General features: G+C 40.9%; 2 protein-coding genes across 4 annotated transcripts; both read left to right on the forward strand.

Annotated features, from left to right (window-relative positions):
• The first annotated feature begins 2,242 nt into the window (after window positions 1-2,242).
• rps23 (ribosomal protein S23) lies at window positions 2,243-4,248 on the forward strand. The gene is made up of 4 exons (XM_032550260.1): window positions 2,243-2,338; window positions 3,345-3,504; window positions 3,787-3,907; window positions 4,062-4,248. Exons 1-4 carry the CDS (start codon window positions 2,335-2,337, stop codon window positions 4,206-4,208), a joined length of 432 nt encoding a protein of 143 aa, XP_032406151.1. The 5' UTR covers window positions 2,243-2,334; the 3' UTR covers window positions 4,209-4,248.
• Window positions 4,249-4,363: 115 nt separating this feature from the next.
• On the forward strand, window positions 4,364-16,456 carry asb14a (ankyrin repeat and SOCS box containing 14a). 3 transcript variants are annotated; one of them, XR_004337143.1, is made up of 13 exons: window positions 4,364-5,447; window positions 5,698-5,865; window positions 6,786-6,838; window positions 7,050-7,184; window positions 7,616-7,774; window positions 8,786-9,031; window positions 10,163-10,334; window positions 10,831-10,936; window positions 12,671-12,850; window positions 13,698-13,826; window positions 13,902-14,030; window positions 15,856-16,014; window positions 16,090-16,206. XR_004337143.1 is itself a non-coding variant. In XM_032550258.1 (13 exons), the coding sequence occupies exons 2-13, from the start codon at window positions 5,726-5,728 to the stop codon at window positions 16,263-16,265; spliced, it is 1,779 nt and encodes a 592-aa protein (XP_032406149.1). In that variant the 5' UTR covers window positions 4,364-5,447; window positions 5,698-5,725; the 3' UTR covers window positions 16,266-16,456. The 3 variants fall into 3 exon arrangements, 2 of the variants coding, with proteins under 2 accessions (XP_032406149.1, XP_032406150.1); XM_032550258.1 differs by having other exon boundaries at window positions 15,861-16,014; window positions 16,090-16,456; XM_032550259.1 differs by lacking the exons at window positions 4,364-5,447; window positions 5,698-5,865; window positions 6,786-6,838 and having other exon boundaries at window positions 7,069-7,184; window positions 7,616-7,770; window positions 15,861-16,014; window positions 16,090-16,456.
• The last annotated feature ends 179 nt before the right edge of the window (window positions 16,457-16,635 follow it).

Genomic DNA, 16,635 nt, shown 5'->3' on the forward strand with positions numbered 1-16,635 from the left:
TATTGGTGAGAAAACTATCTAAAAACATTTCTTGAAATTTCTTCTTGTTCTAAATCTTTATTGAAGTTCAAAACAAAAGAAGGTACACATTGTACAACAGCTGAAAATCTGCAGAATTTAACTTGCACAACAACGTACAAAATTGATAACTGCTTGCTTTGTGGTTATCGCCAGCATAGAGCCGAGTGAAGCTGACACCCCACCCACGTCAAAAAATTCAGCAAATAGTCTGAGTGGTTAGTGCTCAGTTTGTGCAGGTTGGTGCCGTTAAAATGTTTGTGCAGCTTTGGTTTCTGAAATAATTATTTTTTAGGTTATCCATAGTTCACCATCCCCCCGTCTTGCTCCAAAACAAACCAAAGTGGGCTACTGCTCAGTTTGTGCCGCTATCCCTTATGAGATATTACATAATTTTCTTTCAGACGACAACTGACTTCACCTAAATTGATGACTGTGGCATTTCGCTGGACCTGAGTGAAGTTGACCCCCACCTTCTTCAAATCAGACAAAATGGGTGTCAATCAACTTGACTCCATTTGTGCAGCAAAAAGTTTCATTTGTGCAGCTTTGGCTTTGAAGATATTAAAGTTTAAAGGTCAAAAGGTCAGCCAGTCCCCCACTTCCATAAAATCAGACAAAATAGGTGTCAATCAACTCGGCTACGTTTTTGCTGGTTTGTGCAGCAAAAGTTTTTGTTTGTGCTGCTATCATTCTAAAGATATTAAGAGAAATGTTTGTAGAGGTCATCAAAGGTCAATGAACATCAGTTCTTTTATAAACAGTTTATGCTAGTTTGTGCACTGATTTGAAGTCGTGAAAATAAGTGTTGACTGTCGATCATGAAATTGAGATGGAAACAGCAGACTAGATAGTTAGAACATGTTTTGCTCTAGTCCTACTTTTCGTATTTCAACAGTACAGTTTGTCTAATAGCGCCCTCTGGTGATCAGAAACTAAAATACAAGTCACCGAGTGTTTTGGGAGATGTTGTACCAGTTCATTCTAAATAAGACCTGGTTCCAAGTGAATTTCATCAACGTTAAAATTACATTATTCTTGTTCATAGGTTAGCACTGAACAATTTCAAATGAAATTCACAGATCCAGCATGAACTGATGTTCATTGACCTTTGATGACCTCTAGAAACATTTTTCTTAATATCTTTAGAATGATAGAAGCACAAACGAAAATTTTGCAGCACAAACGTTTGACACCAATTTTGTCTGATTTGAAGAAGGTGGGGGGGCCAACTTCACTCAGGTGGAAAACATTTAATTTGCAGAATCCCGATAATAAAACTTCAATTGTGAATTGAATGATTACATTGCATCTAGACACAAAAAATCAACTGTTAATTAGTAATCATACTATGGAAATGACTAACAAGATCTGATCAAACAAGAGACTTGGCGACCTCAAGGGATTTCTCACATTGGAGAACGAACCCTCTGACTTCCTTTAGCCCACTAAATTTAACCTTACCAAAGTTTTGTCGTTAAGCAAACAGGTTCTGAGTTTGAAGCGGATCAGACGCCTTCAGCCATCTACTAAAGCTAGACTCTGGCCTTTCTCACTGAAATATAAAACCTTAGACATAAAAAAGTTAAACATCACTTAATTATCATCAGCTTGTTGTTTGTACTCATCTTAAACAAGTGGCAGGAACGTTTGGATAAAAATAAGCTTTATAAGTTAATCGATTTAAGTTGAGTCCATGCAATAACTAAATAGATCATTAATTATATGACTCTCCTTGCCCCTTTCCTGTCAGCCTACTTTCATACAAGGGACACTAGAGTCCAAAAAATACATTTCCTTTTAAATGTAGCCATGATAGCTGTTTGAATAAGGTTTCCAGTAAAAGAAAAAAGAAAGCGTGAAAGTCTATTTATTATTTAGCGAGTTATGATTGATTAAAAGCGCTGATACTTCATTACGCCTGCCAAACACATAACGCCGCCTACTGGACAAATACAAAAATAGGTTGCTAATAATAAAAAAAAATTGATTAATTAATTTAATAAAATAATATTTTTTTTATTTTTAGGTCCCCCTCTAGAGAATGACATTCTAGGCTAATTACGACAACTACAAAATCTTTTTAAAACAAATGTCCTCTGGCTTATGAACTATACTTATTTATCTCAACAAGAGCTTTTTAAAAAAAATATCATGACATCTTTTAAGTGGTAAATAAAAAATCATTAAAAAATTTCTGAAACGACTTAATTTTACTCAGGCACTCTATAGTCTATAGATGGGGTCCTCCGACTACACATTGCCGCGGTGCATGCTGGGTTCTTCCTTTCCAATCCCTGACTCGCTTCTGCAATCATGGGTAAGACTCAGTTTTCATAAAAAATACTCAGTTTATGTCTTGGTTATACCAATTTTTCATATCAACGTTTTATGTGAACGTCTTCTGTGGTGTTTCTACTGTGTTTAGTTCAGTAAAATGCTAAAGTGAATGAGAAAAAAGAGGTTTATACGGCGGCGTCTCTCCGCAACGTGGAGCGGCCATAATGTAGCTATGCTAGTTGCTGGTCGGCAATTTGATCTTAATGCTGATTAATTTGTAACGTTAATATTACTAACAGACTGAAATTAGCGTATGTAGACTAAGCAGATAACATCAAAAACTTTTAAATGAATCGTTTCTGGAAAGTTTATTTTTTTGGAGATATCTGTTGTTAGTACGGTTTCCATGTTGTAGTTCCCTGTAAAAACTGCTTTGCTTTCGGTATTGAATAATACTTGTAGTTTTTAACATACCGATGCTATTTTGTGAGATTCATGTAGATGTAAACAGTTTTTTGTTTGACTCGTAATGTGTGTTCCTCTGATCTAGGACTCTAATGACCTGAACTAAGGCAGCATGACAAAACTGTTTGAAAATGTACTGTAAAAGCAGTAGATAGTGCGGCACAACATTTAATCCACCATATTTGTGTCAAAAATACAAATTGGCATAATGAATTACTTGAATACTGTAGCACTGCCATTAAAGCCTGGGGGTAATTTTTGTTTCTCTGTTTGCATTAAAACGTGAAAATTTAACCCAAAGTCACAAACATTGACAGTTTTTAAACAACTTAGAAATTTGTGGTGCTAAAAATAAAAATTTGTATTCTGGCTATTTAAGTTTATTTTTTTTAATAAAGGCTAGGACTAGAGAAAGCATGTATTCTAATTTTCAAGTAAATTAGTCGTCCTAAAGGTTCGGAGCAGTGCTGATGGGCAATAAAAAATGGATGCATGATGTTGATGGTTTTGAGTGGGTCGGATAATGACAGAACGGATGCCAGAGATGAAAGCAAAGTAATGCAAAGTATCTTTTTCTTTAGGAAAGTGTCGTGGTCTGCGTACCGCCAGGAAGCTCCGCAATCACCGGCGTGAGCAGAAATGGCATGACAAACAGTACAAGAAGGCTCACCTGGGGACGGCTCTGAAGGCCAACCCCTTCGGAGGAGCCTCTCACGCCAAGGGCATCGTCCTGGAGAAAGTGTGAGTACAGCCAGACCAGATTAACAACTGACATACAGCCAGTAGATCACTCTTATGCTGGTAGAGGAAGCTTGTTTCATTCTCCAGGAGGTAAATGTTGCTGGCACACAGGAAATTAAACTCTGTACCTGAACCTTCGTGTAATAAAAGCTCTGGAAAGTATGGAAAACTTAATTTTGAAATATCCATTTGCCTTATGAATAATTAGAAATAAAGAAGGTCACTGCTCGTACTCTGATTCATTTGCTTTGCAGCTGATTCGATTTTTGTGTTTTTGTGCAGCGGTGTCGAGGCCAAGCAGCCCAACTCTGCCATCAGGAAGTGTGTGAGAGTCCAGCTCATCAAGAACGGCAAGAAGATCACGGCCTTCGTCCCCAATGACGGTTGTCTCAACTTCATCGAGGTAAACGGCTTCAATGTGTGCAGTTTGACAAAATGTTCAAGTTTTTATTTTCCATTCCTAAGTGGGAGCTTTTAAATGTGTGGATTTATTTTTAATATGTTTGTTGTTGAGTTCTGCCATCGCTAACATCCTCCCTGTGGTTCTGGTTCTGCAGGAGAACGACGAGGTTCTGGTGGCCGGTTTCGGTCGTAAGGGTCATGCCGTGGGAGACATCCCTGGAGTTCGTTTCAAGGTCGTCAAAGTGGCCAACGTATCTCTGCTGGCGCTTTACAAAGGCAAGAAGGAGAGACCCAGGTCATAAACGGTGGAGACAAACTGAAATAAACATGTTTTCAATTACAGTTTTCTTGTTTTGGTCTTGTTTTATGGCTACAATCATCACAATTTAAAAAAATTACATTTTTGAAGAAAAACATTTGCTGTGCTCGTTAAATGTGATTGGCTTTACTGGCACTGCATGTTGATTTTAAAAAATGTCAGCTGTTGCACAAACCGTGCATTAATAGGACAGTTTTCTATGGCAGCAATAAGGAACATTTAGTGTTGCTGAAAATCTGATAAAATATTAGCTTACTATAGTAGAAATAATTTGTAGAAATCATGCAGGTGGACCTTTTGTAAAAGGAAGTGTTTTTATTCCCTCCACAAAGGGAAGGAACCAGATAAAATGTTGGGTAAATCAAAATTACTTTCATTTAACATTAAATATGACCATTTTACTTGGTGACATTTAAGAAAAAAAAAACCCAAATCTGATTTTTGCTGCTACAAAAAGTTTACCAATAAAGGGATTTTCAAATGCATGCACAACAAAACCCACTTGGTTTCACAATAATAAACAATTTACAAAAAACATCTGTTTTTTAAATAAAAATCAAATGACTTGGTTTTATTTGAATGTTGGATCTTTAGCTTTTTTTGGTTCATGGTAAAAAAGTTAATTGGGTCTAAATTGATGCCAGTTCAGTTAGATAAATGATGCAAGTTTTATTTTTTTTGGATTTCACTTTAAATTAAAAGCTTTCAACATGCTGAAAATCATGCAAAAAAACCAACAAATGAACACATTCCAGGAGTACAGGAAATTAAATATCTGCTTAAACACATCATTTACAATAACAGTCATCCAGTTTGATCTTTCTTTGAATATAAATATAAAAGTGCAGAAAGGTGCAAACACCATGCTGTATTAGTCATGTGTTTAAGTCATAAATGTATCTGCTGAGAGTAAATTTAGCAACAGGTGTCATATCTCCTTTATTGCTGCCAGAGCTGCAGCCACACAAACAGTTCAGTCCGGTCTGACTCTTAATGGCGCTGGGTGAATCCATGAATGTTTTGTTCTGGTCTGACTCTTAATGGCGCTGGGTGAATCCATGAATGTTTTTTTCTTTAACGTGTTGTACTGGAAAAGCTGAGAATCTGCTCTGTCGCTGCAGGGAGCCATGTTGGTTTAAAGCTCTGCTTTCATTCGTCTGTTTTTTTCTCAAACCTTCAACAGCTTTAAATCTGATGCAGCAGTTCGGCTGAGCAAAACAAGGTAAAAGAGCAAAGTTGTAGGATTATGACAGAAATTAACTTCATTTTGAATCTTTTTCCTGTAGGAAGCATTTAATTATGGATCATTTCTGATTGAAGGCCTAGAGTAGATCTTTGCTTTATGCTTTCTATACCACTGACAGATTCAAAATTAAAAGGAAAACGCTAAACTTAAACATTTCAACTTTACAAACCAGAATCATAAAATGCAGAAATAACACATCTGATGTTCTTTTCTCTGTAACCCAAAGACTGGCGGTTTGTTTTCCTTTGGATGCGATGAATCCTAGTGGATATGTGTTGGAGGAAGAGGATGATGAGGAAGATGCAGCGGTTCAGTACATGATTGAGCAGAGTCTGCTGGAGAGCAGCAAGCAGAGGGAATCCCGCAGAGCGTCGTCAGCAGGAAACGAGCCGAGGTCAGTTCAGAGGGAAGAGCGACATCACAGTCTTATGGAGAACAAACCTGAAATTTTACAAAGCGAGGAAACGACGCGCAAACCAAAACAAGCAGAAAAGTTTCATGGAAACTTCATTTAAAAATGTCGCTCAGAGAAAAAGTCTTTAGCTTTTGATTTTCACTTATTTAATAAAACAGTGGCGCTTAAAGCTATTGTATGTAACGTTTATAAAAAATGGTTTTTGAAACTGTCACTGTGTTGTGAAAAATTAGACTCCTTCTCCAAGCAGTAAATAAAAACAACTAATCAGAGCCAGGAGGCGGGTCTTAGTGCTGTCAATAACCCTCCTTGTGGCACTGCTCATCCCCCTGCTGCAGCTAGCATAGCCTGTTGTGAATGCTAAAGCTAGCTAGCTTAGCCACCAATGACGGCGGATAAATAACGGTAAGTTGCTTCTCTGCTATAGTAGAGAATGGTTAGCTCTGTATGGAGCTAAACTGGGGCCATAAAACTTGCTCAAACAAAAAAAGATTGGAAACTGAAAAAAAAAATTGATAATCAAAATAAAAAATTTGAAAAATAGAATGTGAAAGTTTCAAACATTTTTTTCATTTTTTTTTTCTTTTGAACAAATTTTATGGCCCCAATTTAGCTCCATACCTCTACCTCTGATTGGCTTCTTTTGGTCAGGAGCTTTGCATTTCTTCAGAAAGCAGGAACAGCTCAGGGTGGAGGAGATCAATATTTTCACAGATTGTCACAACATGCTGACAGTTTAACAAATATGTAATCATTTTTTATAAAAGTTAAATTCTGCAGCTTTAAAGTTGATAATGATGCCAAAAAGTGTTTTTATTAATTATGTAACTATTCTCAGCACCAAAACACTAAAAAAGAAAACATCTGGGTTCATCCTGAGTTTCCTTGCTTTATTTCAGCGCCGATTCAGGATCTTCCAACATCTCCAAGATCTTCTCTGCTATAAAACAAGGTAAACGACATTAAAACATCTGTGATTTATTCTAAAATAATAAACAATTCAACTGTGATGTGGGCGTGTAAACAAACACAATAAATATTCAGAAAATGATCTTAGATACCTAAAGAGGCGCGGTTTAGCGTCTCTTTTGAGATGAGACTCAGTAGCGGATTTATCCCGGTGTCGGTTGAGCGTAAAGTTCTGGATGATTCTGTTGCTCCAGGAAACGAGAAGCTGCTGAAGGATTTTTCTGTCCGGCTTAAAGACGAGTTTCTGCGGAGCGACAGCCGAGGCTGGACGCCTCTCCATGAGGCGGCAGCTCAGAGCAACCAGGCCGTCCTGGAGATCACATGCAGAGGTTTGATGAAGTTGCATCTAACTGAACTGGTGTCAAATGTGCAGAAAATATTTTCGTTTGTGCTGCTATCATTTTAAAGATATTAACAAATGTTTCCAGAGGTCACTAAAGGTCAACTATCCCTTAAACCTTCTTTAAATCAGACAAAACTGGTGTTAATCAACTCAGCTGCGTTTGTGCAGTAAAAGTTTTGTTTGTGCCGCTTTTGCTTTGAGGATATTAATGAAAGTTTGAAGGTCAAAAGGTCAACCAAATTATCCAATTCAAATCAAATAGGTGTCAGATGTTTATGCACTGTAAAAACACAAAATCCTACCAAGTATTTTTCACCTCGTTTCCAGTGCAAATGTCTTATAACTCTTGAATTATATCTGGTGTCGAGGAAGCAGTGTGGAGATATCGGGTTTACAAACGGTTCAAATGTCCTCCAGCTTCAGGTCCGGACTCTCTGGAGGGCCGGACTCTTCGGGGCCAGACGCCCCTCTTCCTGGCGGTGGAAGGCGGTCTGGTGGAAAACGCCTCGTTCCTCCTGGAGCGCGGCGCTCAGCCGGACTGCCAGGACCAGGACCAGGACGCCCCGCTGTTTGTAGGTGGGCCAGACAACCAGCCAGTCGCTGCTGCAATCCACATTTAGAATCACAAACCTTTATTTCAGACACTCTGCACAGATGGGTTTGGTCACACAGCTTGGTGTTTGTGCTTCAAGATGATGCTGTGAGGTTTTACACCAATAATCAGCTGGAAACTTTGGATATTTACCAGTTTTTTCAATATAAGAATTCCAGATGTTTAAAAGGCAAAGACTAAACTTATTATGCTGCAGGAACACAAAATCCTACCAAGTATTTTAGGTCTAGTTTGCAATGCAAATGTCTTATTACAAGTTAATTAAGACAAAATTAATTTACAAGTATATTTTCTTTTTTACAATATCTTTTCAGAAAGATGTGAGCTTGTTTTCAGTCAATAATTACTTGATATTTAGCATTTAACTGTTTATTACCATTTTGCGCATTTGTTTACAAATAAAACATACATGAACAATTCACATTCAACATTATATAATCTAAAACTCCATTCCTCCTTTGTCCCATCCAGTTTGCCCAGTTCTTTCTGTCTTTCATTTTGAATAGTTTCCATTTTGTCTACTGTTACTTTGTGTTTGCTGTAGCCTCAGACAATATGTCACTTTTTCCATCATGTGGAATTAATTATTATTAATAATTAATAATTATTAATTTATCTTAATAACTACTTAATATTGATGAGAAAGTGCTAGTTCCCTGGCAGATTATTTTTCCCATGTTGTACGTGAAATAAGAGACAGATTGTTTTAGGCAGACCTGTGAAGACGCCGTTAATCAATGCGACTAAAGATGAACACATGGATGAGTTTCTCTAATGCCGGGATACTATTCCTCTGATCCTGGAATGTTCTTCAGGTGACAGGAGGCCGACTTTGTGACTGTCTTTATGTGGCTCTGAAGGTTCAGGTCAGAGTTCATCACTCCTTCCAGGTTTCAGGCCTTATCGCTGTTTTCCAGCTGAAGCTGAGCGTCGACTCTGGATCGGTCCAACTCCAGTTTTCTGTTTGCCTCCAGCCATCCGTTCGGACCGAACCGACCTGGCGAAGCTGCTGCTCCTCCGTGGCTCCAGTGTGAACCAGGCGGGCTGCCACGGCCGCCGGCCGCTCCACGAAGCCTCGCGGGCGGGCAACGTGGAGCTGGTGCAGCTGCTGCTGGAGGCCGGGGCGCGGCCGGACCCACGCAGCAACTATGGCTTCACGCCGCTGGCGCTGGCCGCGCAGGGAGGACACCTGGAGGTGGTGGAGCTGCTGCTGGGGAAAGGTGAGGCAGAAGGTTTATGATAACCAGATCGGCTCACTTTGAAAACTATCAAATAAACTTTGTCTTTTTCATCACTACATCTCTGCTAATTAAAACTGTTATTGCGTTAACAACAGAGTTGGGTAGTAACTAGTTACATTTACTTAATTACATTTACTTGAGTAGCTTTTTCTTTTTTAATGAACTTTTAGGAGAATTTTTACTACTTTTTACTCTTATTTGAGTAATTTTATTATAAAGTATCTCTTCTCTTACTTGAGTAAAATTTCTGGATTTTCTCCCCACTGAATGAAAAACAAACATCCACCAGACCCAGACCTGCTGGTTCTGTTGGAGTTTCATAAGTTTTTATTGAAAGAAACTGATTTGGAAACATTTTATTATCCTTGATTTTATTAATGTTTTTTACTTATTTCAGTTGTTGTCATTTTCATCCTTCAAATACCAAAATTTTCACTTAATATGACATTTTGGTCTGTTTGATGATGTAATTTCTAAGTTGATTGATAATTTGGGTTAGGGTAGGGTCATTTCTTGGACGGCTACGTTTTATTTTTACTTCAGTAAAAATATATTAAAGTAGTGCTGCTCTTACTTGAGTCCATTTTTTGGGTCCTCTGCCCTCCTCTGGCTATAAACATTACTTCTGCTAGCTAAAGCTCTCTTTAGCGGGAGCTAATGCTAAGCGCTAATGTTGAGAACAATGGAAGTTGGCCGTGTTACAAAATGCTGCGTCGACCAATCATGTCTTAATTTTGATTCCGTTTTTTCTTGTAAGTTTTATTCAATAGAAATTTTACAAAACAAACTAAATTAGCACTAAGAGTTTATAACTTATTTCAGCCTGAATGCTTGGTACTGAAACAGTAAGTCAACATTTATTGCTTTTCAAGCTGTTTCGTCGGTATACATGTTGCATATAGTGATATGTCAATGATAAATTTGCAATATTTTGTGCAGTCCAAACCAAAGTTGTAATTTTATATTATTTTGAATCACATGATTAAGACATAAGCTTCATTAACTTCAATTTAAATGAGATTCTGTGTTATTTTGTTTCTCTTCTTCCTGATTCTTTTCCCATTTTAAATTTCTTTATAATTATATTCTAAAATGCTGTCTGTCCTGCAGGAGCAGACATTTTCTCTCAGGCGCACGATGAGGCGTCCGTCTTATACGAAGCGTCTGCTTCAGGGAACGCGGCCGTCGTCCGTCTGCTGCTGGATCACGGAGCCGACGCCAACGTGTCCAATCACAGCGGCCATCTGCCGATCCACCGAGCCTCACACAGAGGACACCTGCAGTGAGCACTTTACCTCAGCCGTCCTGTTATGGAATATGGAACCAAACCAGTTTTAATCTAGTTAGAGCAGGTTCAGAAACCTAAGAAAAGACATCAAAAAGTGTGTCCATCTAATTCTTTTTTACAACTATTCCTCTAAAATGGACACACTTCTCCATTTTGAATCCTATTTTGTAACAACACCAGAAGTGTTTTGCTTTGCCAGGGGCCAATAATGCAGAGTTGACTTTATTATATTGCTGCCATGTGAGGCAGCAGTAAATGGAACAGGAAGGGACAATAATACAGCCACAATAATGACAAGATTGAAAAAAAAAATAGAAATTTAACCTTCTGAATTGGAGTTTGTACATCTGACTGAGACAGGAACCTCACCGCATGTTGCTGCACTTAATCAACTTTAACCTGAACTGACCTGTTGTTGTTCTGACGTGGTAATTCTGACTGAACGAGGTCACAAGTAGGCAGCACAACCGTGTGTGTGTGTGTGTTTGAGGTCACTGAAGCTGCTGCTGCCCGTCACCAACCTGGGAGATGTGAACGACAGCGGGATCAGCCCTCTTCATTCAGCGGCTGCAGAGGCGCACACACACTGCATCCAGGTGTGTGTGTGTGTGTGTCATAAACAGAAGTGTTAGAATTAGAATTCAACTTTATTGTCATTGCACTGTCACAAGTACAAGCAACGAGATGTAGTTTGCATCTATCCAGAAGTGCTATACGAGATATAAATATTTATTTACAGATGTACAAGACTATGTATGTATGGACTATAAGGGGTTATAGCAAAGAAATATAGATATTGTGTATAAATATAAATATGGGAGCTGTATGCACAGATTATATTTTAGTTTGGAAATATCTCTGCAATAAATCAACAGTCCTGCTCAGATAAAACTTGGGGAGTCCAAAGTGTGGTCCGGGGGCCATTTGTGGCCCTTCAGCCCCTGATCACACATCAGAAATGGTAAAAACTGAGCTAACAAAATAGAAAACGATTGAAAAAATTGGAAATAGTCCGTTTTTCTTTTAACAAGGCAACAACAAAAATAAGACATGATTGTCATAATGCAAGGTTTCTAAGGCGAGCAACAACTACAGACAAACAGTTTTATTTATCAGTAGAATGTGCTGGAGAACCGGTGGATCTGGGACAGCTGGGGGGAACCGGGCCAGCGGAGGAACTGCAAAGGGCGAGCGGTTAAAGAGGGAAGTAATGAAGGGAATGACGGAGTTACCTGATGGTGGCTTACGGTCTGCAGGTTGAGGTAAGCAGAGGAGAGGACATGGGGGTCCTACAGTTGGTGTGATGGTTTCCAGGTGTGGGAGTTACAGCAGGTGAATGGAGGGCATGACGCACCCAGGTGCAAGACCCAACGGAGCAGCTAGGATCAGATACTTCAGGTGAGTCTGGTTCAGAGTGTTCAGCGCAGGTTCACTGTACAGGAAGGAACAGATGAAAAGCAGTCAGAACAAGTAGGACACTGGGAAAACAGCACCAACAGCTAGAGAGTACCACTGTAGAAGCAGAACCAGCTGGCATCTGCCTCAGGGAAGCCGCTCCTCTTTAAGGACCTTGCAGACTGTTGGTGACGAGTCACAGCTGGATCCCATCAACCTGCCATCCTGTGAAGGAGAAGAAAACCCTGCAGAACCCAACAGTGACTGGTTGACAGAACGAGGCTATTGGCTTCCTACTGTCAGGCTACAGGACCGACGGTCGACTCAGTGGGAAGAAGCTAAATGTAGCATTGTGCAACACAGCCATCTTCCATTGTTTTCAACCTTAGCATTTGGCCTTAGCTTCCACTACAGAGCGCTTTAGAGTTAGCCAGTGGTCTGCAGAGAACCCAAGAACTGTTCCCCAGTAAGAGAAGCGCTACTTCCACCATATCTTTACCCAAGTAAAAGTATAAAGTCCATAAAATGACTCAAGTAAAAGAGTTTGCCGGATTTCCTGATGAAACTGAAGCTACATGTTATTTCAGAACATAGTAACTTTGGACCAGTGGTTCCGTACGTTTTGGGTCAAAAGTGTCTAATTAAAACCACTGTGTATTTTTATTCTGTAAGATATTCCATGCTCAACAATAAACCAGATTTTTATGAAATCTGTATATTGTATGAAAGATTGTTGCCTTATTAAAGGAAAACAGACAATTTCCAGTTTTTTTCAATTGTTTTCTATTTTGTTGGCTAATTTTTTACCATTGTTCTGATCAGAGGCCAAACAAATCTATTTGAAGGGCCACAGTCGGCCCTTGAAAGTTATTTTGTACGTAAACGATGCTTCAGCTTCATCAGGAAATCTGGAGAACTGTCATGTTTCCCATCAGGCCTTGCTGGATGCGGGTTACGACCCCAACTTCATGCTCCACCCCTGGATCCGGCGGAGCTACGACGACGAGAGGAAGTCCGCTCTCTTCTTTGCTGTTTCCAATAACGACATGGCGTCGGTGAAGCTGCTGCTGGAGGCCGGAGCCATGCCCAACCAAGACCCGGTCAAATGTCTGCAGGTAAAACTTTCCAGGTGAAGAATAAACGGCTTAAAGACACCAGGTAACTTTAGTGAAGGGGCACAAACACTGGAAATCAGAAGTTACAAAGAAAAGAAAGAAAATAACCAAACTTCTCTTCTTTAAGGTCAGTTAAGATTACCAAAAATATTTCTATTTGTAGAAAAACACAAAACTGAGAGAAAATGTGTGAAACATTTTCTGTACAGACAGGCTGAAAGTCGCTCAGCGAGGAAGAAGCCATTACTTTAAAGCAGGGTCTCAAACTCCAGTCCTGCAACTTGTAGATGTTCCTCTGCTGCATCACCTGAACAGAATAATCAGGTCATTAAGGCTCTGAGACCTGATCTACACAAGGAGGAGGTCATGAAGCCGTTTCATTCCAGCGTTTTGTACCTGTGGCTCATCTAAAACCTGCAGGACAACGACTGGAGGCCTGGAGTTTGAGACCCCTGCTTTAAAGGAACTTAAAAAGCCAGATTACAGTTTGATCTTCAGTTTTGGAGCCATGAACTTTGGTTAGATGACTAAAGAGGAACAGTTTGACCATAATCAGCATCGTTACATTTGGAGGAAAAACGGCGAAGCTTCTACTGTCAGAACTAAGGAGTCTGGAGGTGGCAGCATGATGCTGTGGGGCTTGTTTTCCTGCAGGAGAGGAACTGGTGCACTTGATAAAATAGATGGCATCATGTGGAAATATTGAAGAAACAGCTAATCTGTATAGCAGATTTCCTGTTTAATCTTCTTGTTTTCCTCTGAGTCTCATTTCATAATTCAGGATAGAAATTACATCTATTGATTATGGAAAACCTGGATTTCTGTCTCTTTTCTTTTTAAATTAAAGGTTGCACTCCGTCTGGGCAACTACGACCTGATCAACTTGTTGCTGCGTTACGGCGCTAACGTCAACTACTACTCCAAAATAAACACGACCCATTTCCCCTCGGCGCTGCAGTACGCGCTCAAAGACCAGGTAGCTGGAGAAACGTTTACATGAAGTTATAATGAACATAATCTACATAATGAATGAAATGTTTGTGTGCACCAGGTCATTCTCAGGATGCTGTGTAACTATGGTTACGACGTGGAGCGCTGCTTCGACTGTCCCTATGGCAACAGCTCCCACATTCCTGAGGACTACGAGGGATGGACCTGCTCTGTGATCAAAGATACTTTGGTAACAAAAGAAAACAATACTGATTTTAATGTCAATGTTTTGTTTGAATTAAATATTAGACAGATTATCAATTTACATTTGTAAACAAGATGATTAACTGTTAGGTTAACATATTAGCTGTATGAAAAATGTTGTAGGTTGGTGAAGTTGTAGGATCCAAACGCAGAGAAACAGAGGCAGCAACTGAATTTGATGATTAATGAAAATAATGATGAAATCCAAAACTTAAGTATTGGGAGGTTGATTTCTGAACAAAGAACTGATTGGCAAACTGATCGCAGGTGTGAGGGGAGAAAGTCCAACTGAGTAGAGAGAGACGGGGGCGAGGGAGCGTGCACAAAAAAATCTATCACTAAAGAATAACCAGACTAAAGAAACAAAATAAAACTAGTGGCAAAGACTAACTAAGAAAAGCATAACTAGAAACACTAAGAACTACTGAATTACAGAGAAACATATATTTCTTTATATATATACACAATGCAAGGATATGCAAGTTGTTGGGGAGGAGGTGGCGCTGATGCACCAGTTACTGGAAGGCATTTTTTTATTAGTGTAATGTCAAAAATGTCAATAATGTCAAAACAGACCCTGTGAAATGTGATCCCCTGGGACCTTGTTGTCTTGATTTCATAGTGTCGACAATATCAAAACTTTGCGTCCCTGTTTCAGATTATTTGCTTGATTGTGTCGTTTTCCCAACCACCGATATTCCTGACTCAATGCAAAGCAGCAGCTGATGTGGCGCATCATCATAAGTCACATGATGTCCAGTCCACCAGGTCACTGAGTGGACTTGTGATTTACGTTTTACAAAGAAGCTTTAAAAAGCTTTAACTGGATGTTAATGCAGAATGCAGCTGCTGCCGAGTTACTGGACACAAACAGATGCAGGCACATAAAGGAAGAAAGGTGCCGGGCATATAGGCGTGGACATGTCCCCTTCATGCCACAGTTGGGGTGGACATGTCCCCTTCATGCCACAGTTGGGGTGGACATGTCCCCTTCATGCCGCAGTTGGCGGGGACATGTCCCCTTCATGCCGCAGTTGGCGGGGACATGTCCCCTTAATGCCACAGTAGGCGGGGACATGTCCCCTTCATGCCACAGTTGGGGTGGACATGTCCCCTTAATGCCACAGTAGGCGGGGACATGTCCCCTTCATGCCACAGTTGGGGTGGACATGTCCCCTTAATGCCACAGTTGGGGTGGACATGTCCCCTTCATGCCGCAGTTGGGGTGGACATGTCCCCTTCATGCCACAGTTGGGGTGGACATGTCCCCTTCATGCCACAGTTGGGGTGGACATGTCCCCTTCATGCCACAGTTGGGGTGGACATGCCCCCTTCATGCCACAGTTGGGGTGGACATGTCCCCTTAATGCCACAGTTGGGGTGGACATGTCCCCTTCATGCCACAGTTGGGGTGGACATGTCCCCTTCATGCCACAGTTGGGGTGGACATGTCCCCTTAATGCCACAGTTGGGGTGGACATGCCCCCTTCATGCCACAGTTGGGGTGGACATGTCCCCTTCATGCCACAGTTGGCTTGGACATGCCCCCTTCATGCCACAGTTGGGGTGGACATGTCCCCTTAATGCCACAGTTGGGGTGGACATGTCCCCTTCATGCCACAGTTGGGGTGGACATGTCCCCTTAATGCCACAGTTGGGGTGGACATGCCCCCTTCATGCCGCAGTTGGCGGGGACATGTCCACACCAGTCCTTCAGGAAGTTACGCCTATGACAATGTAATAACAGATGGTCTTACGATGGACATTTTCTGTTAAAACGGTCGGCCATATCATGTCACGTTCTCTGTCAGCGCAGTTCTGTGAGGTCATCACCGTCTATTGGCTGAAAGACCTGTCAGGTCACGTGGTTCGAGTGCTGCTGGACTACGTGGATCACGTGATGCTGTGTTCCAAATTGAAGGCGGTTCTCATGGAGCAGAACCAGTGGACAGACATCTGCAGACTACAAGGTAACGGAAACCTGACCGTTAGCTCAGAAAGGAGGAGATAAAGATCAGCGTTTCTCTTCCCGTTAACCTCTCCAGAAAACCCCCGGTGCCTGCAGCATCTCTGTCGCCTGCGGATCCGTCGTTGTCTCGGCCGCCTCCGTCTACGGTCGCCCGTCTTCATGAGCTTCGTGCCGCTGCCGGAGCGGCTGAAGGACTACATCCTGTATCGGGAATACGACCTGCTGGGCCGGCAGAGGGGCGGCCCGGGCTGAGGGGAGACGGCAACCAGAACCGGTTAAGAAACAATAAAGTTATGGTACATCTGTTTGTTTTTCTTTTGATTTCATCATTTGTCATCATTTATTTCATTTTTAACTGATCTTATTTAATAGACGAACAAAATACAATGCATACCTGATTAAAAATTATGCAACGAATAAAGATCTTAGAAGTGTGGCATGCATTTGTATTCGTTGTTCATTCTGATCAGTGGCGGTCCCAAGTGGGGGCCATGGCCCAGGAGGGGTGCTGGTGCCTATCGAGTGAGAGGCGGGGTCACCCTGGACGGGTCGCCAGTCTGTCACAGGGCAACACACACACACACACACACACACCTAAGGAGAATTCAGAGACTAATTAACC

The sequence above is a fragment of the Xiphophorus hellerii genome, chromosome 20, assembly GCF_003331165.1.
Source record: "Xiphophorus hellerii strain 12219 chromosome 20, Xiphophorus_hellerii-4.1, whole genome shotgun sequence".
Taxonomy (NCBI): Eukaryota; Metazoa; Chordata; class Actinopteri; order Cyprinodontiformes; family Poeciliidae; genus Xiphophorus; species Xiphophorus hellerii.

Bases quoted from the DNA above. Each gene is read 5' to 3' on its own strand.
- asb14a (XM_032550258.1), top strand. From the start codon at position 5,726: ATGAATCCTAGTGGATATGTGTTGGAGGAAGAGGATGATGAGGAAGAT. The intron at 10,335-10,830 runs GTGAGCACTTTA...TGTGTGTTTGAG, and splicing joins TCACACAGAGGACACCTGCA to GTCACTGAAGCTGCTGCTGC. The intron at 14,031-15,860 runs GTAACAAAAGAA...CTGTCAGCGCAG, and splicing joins CTGTGATCAAAGATACTTTG to TTCTGTGAGGTCATCACCGT.
- rps23 (XM_032550260.1), top strand. The intron at 3,505-3,786 runs GTGAGTACAGCC...GTTTTTGTGCAG, and splicing joins GGCATCGTCCTGGAGAAAGT to CGGTGTCGAGGCCAAGCAGC. The intron at 3,908-4,061 runs GTAAACGGCTTC...CTGGTTCTGCAG, and splicing joins GTTGTCTCAACTTCATCGAG to GAGAACGACGAGGTTCTGGT.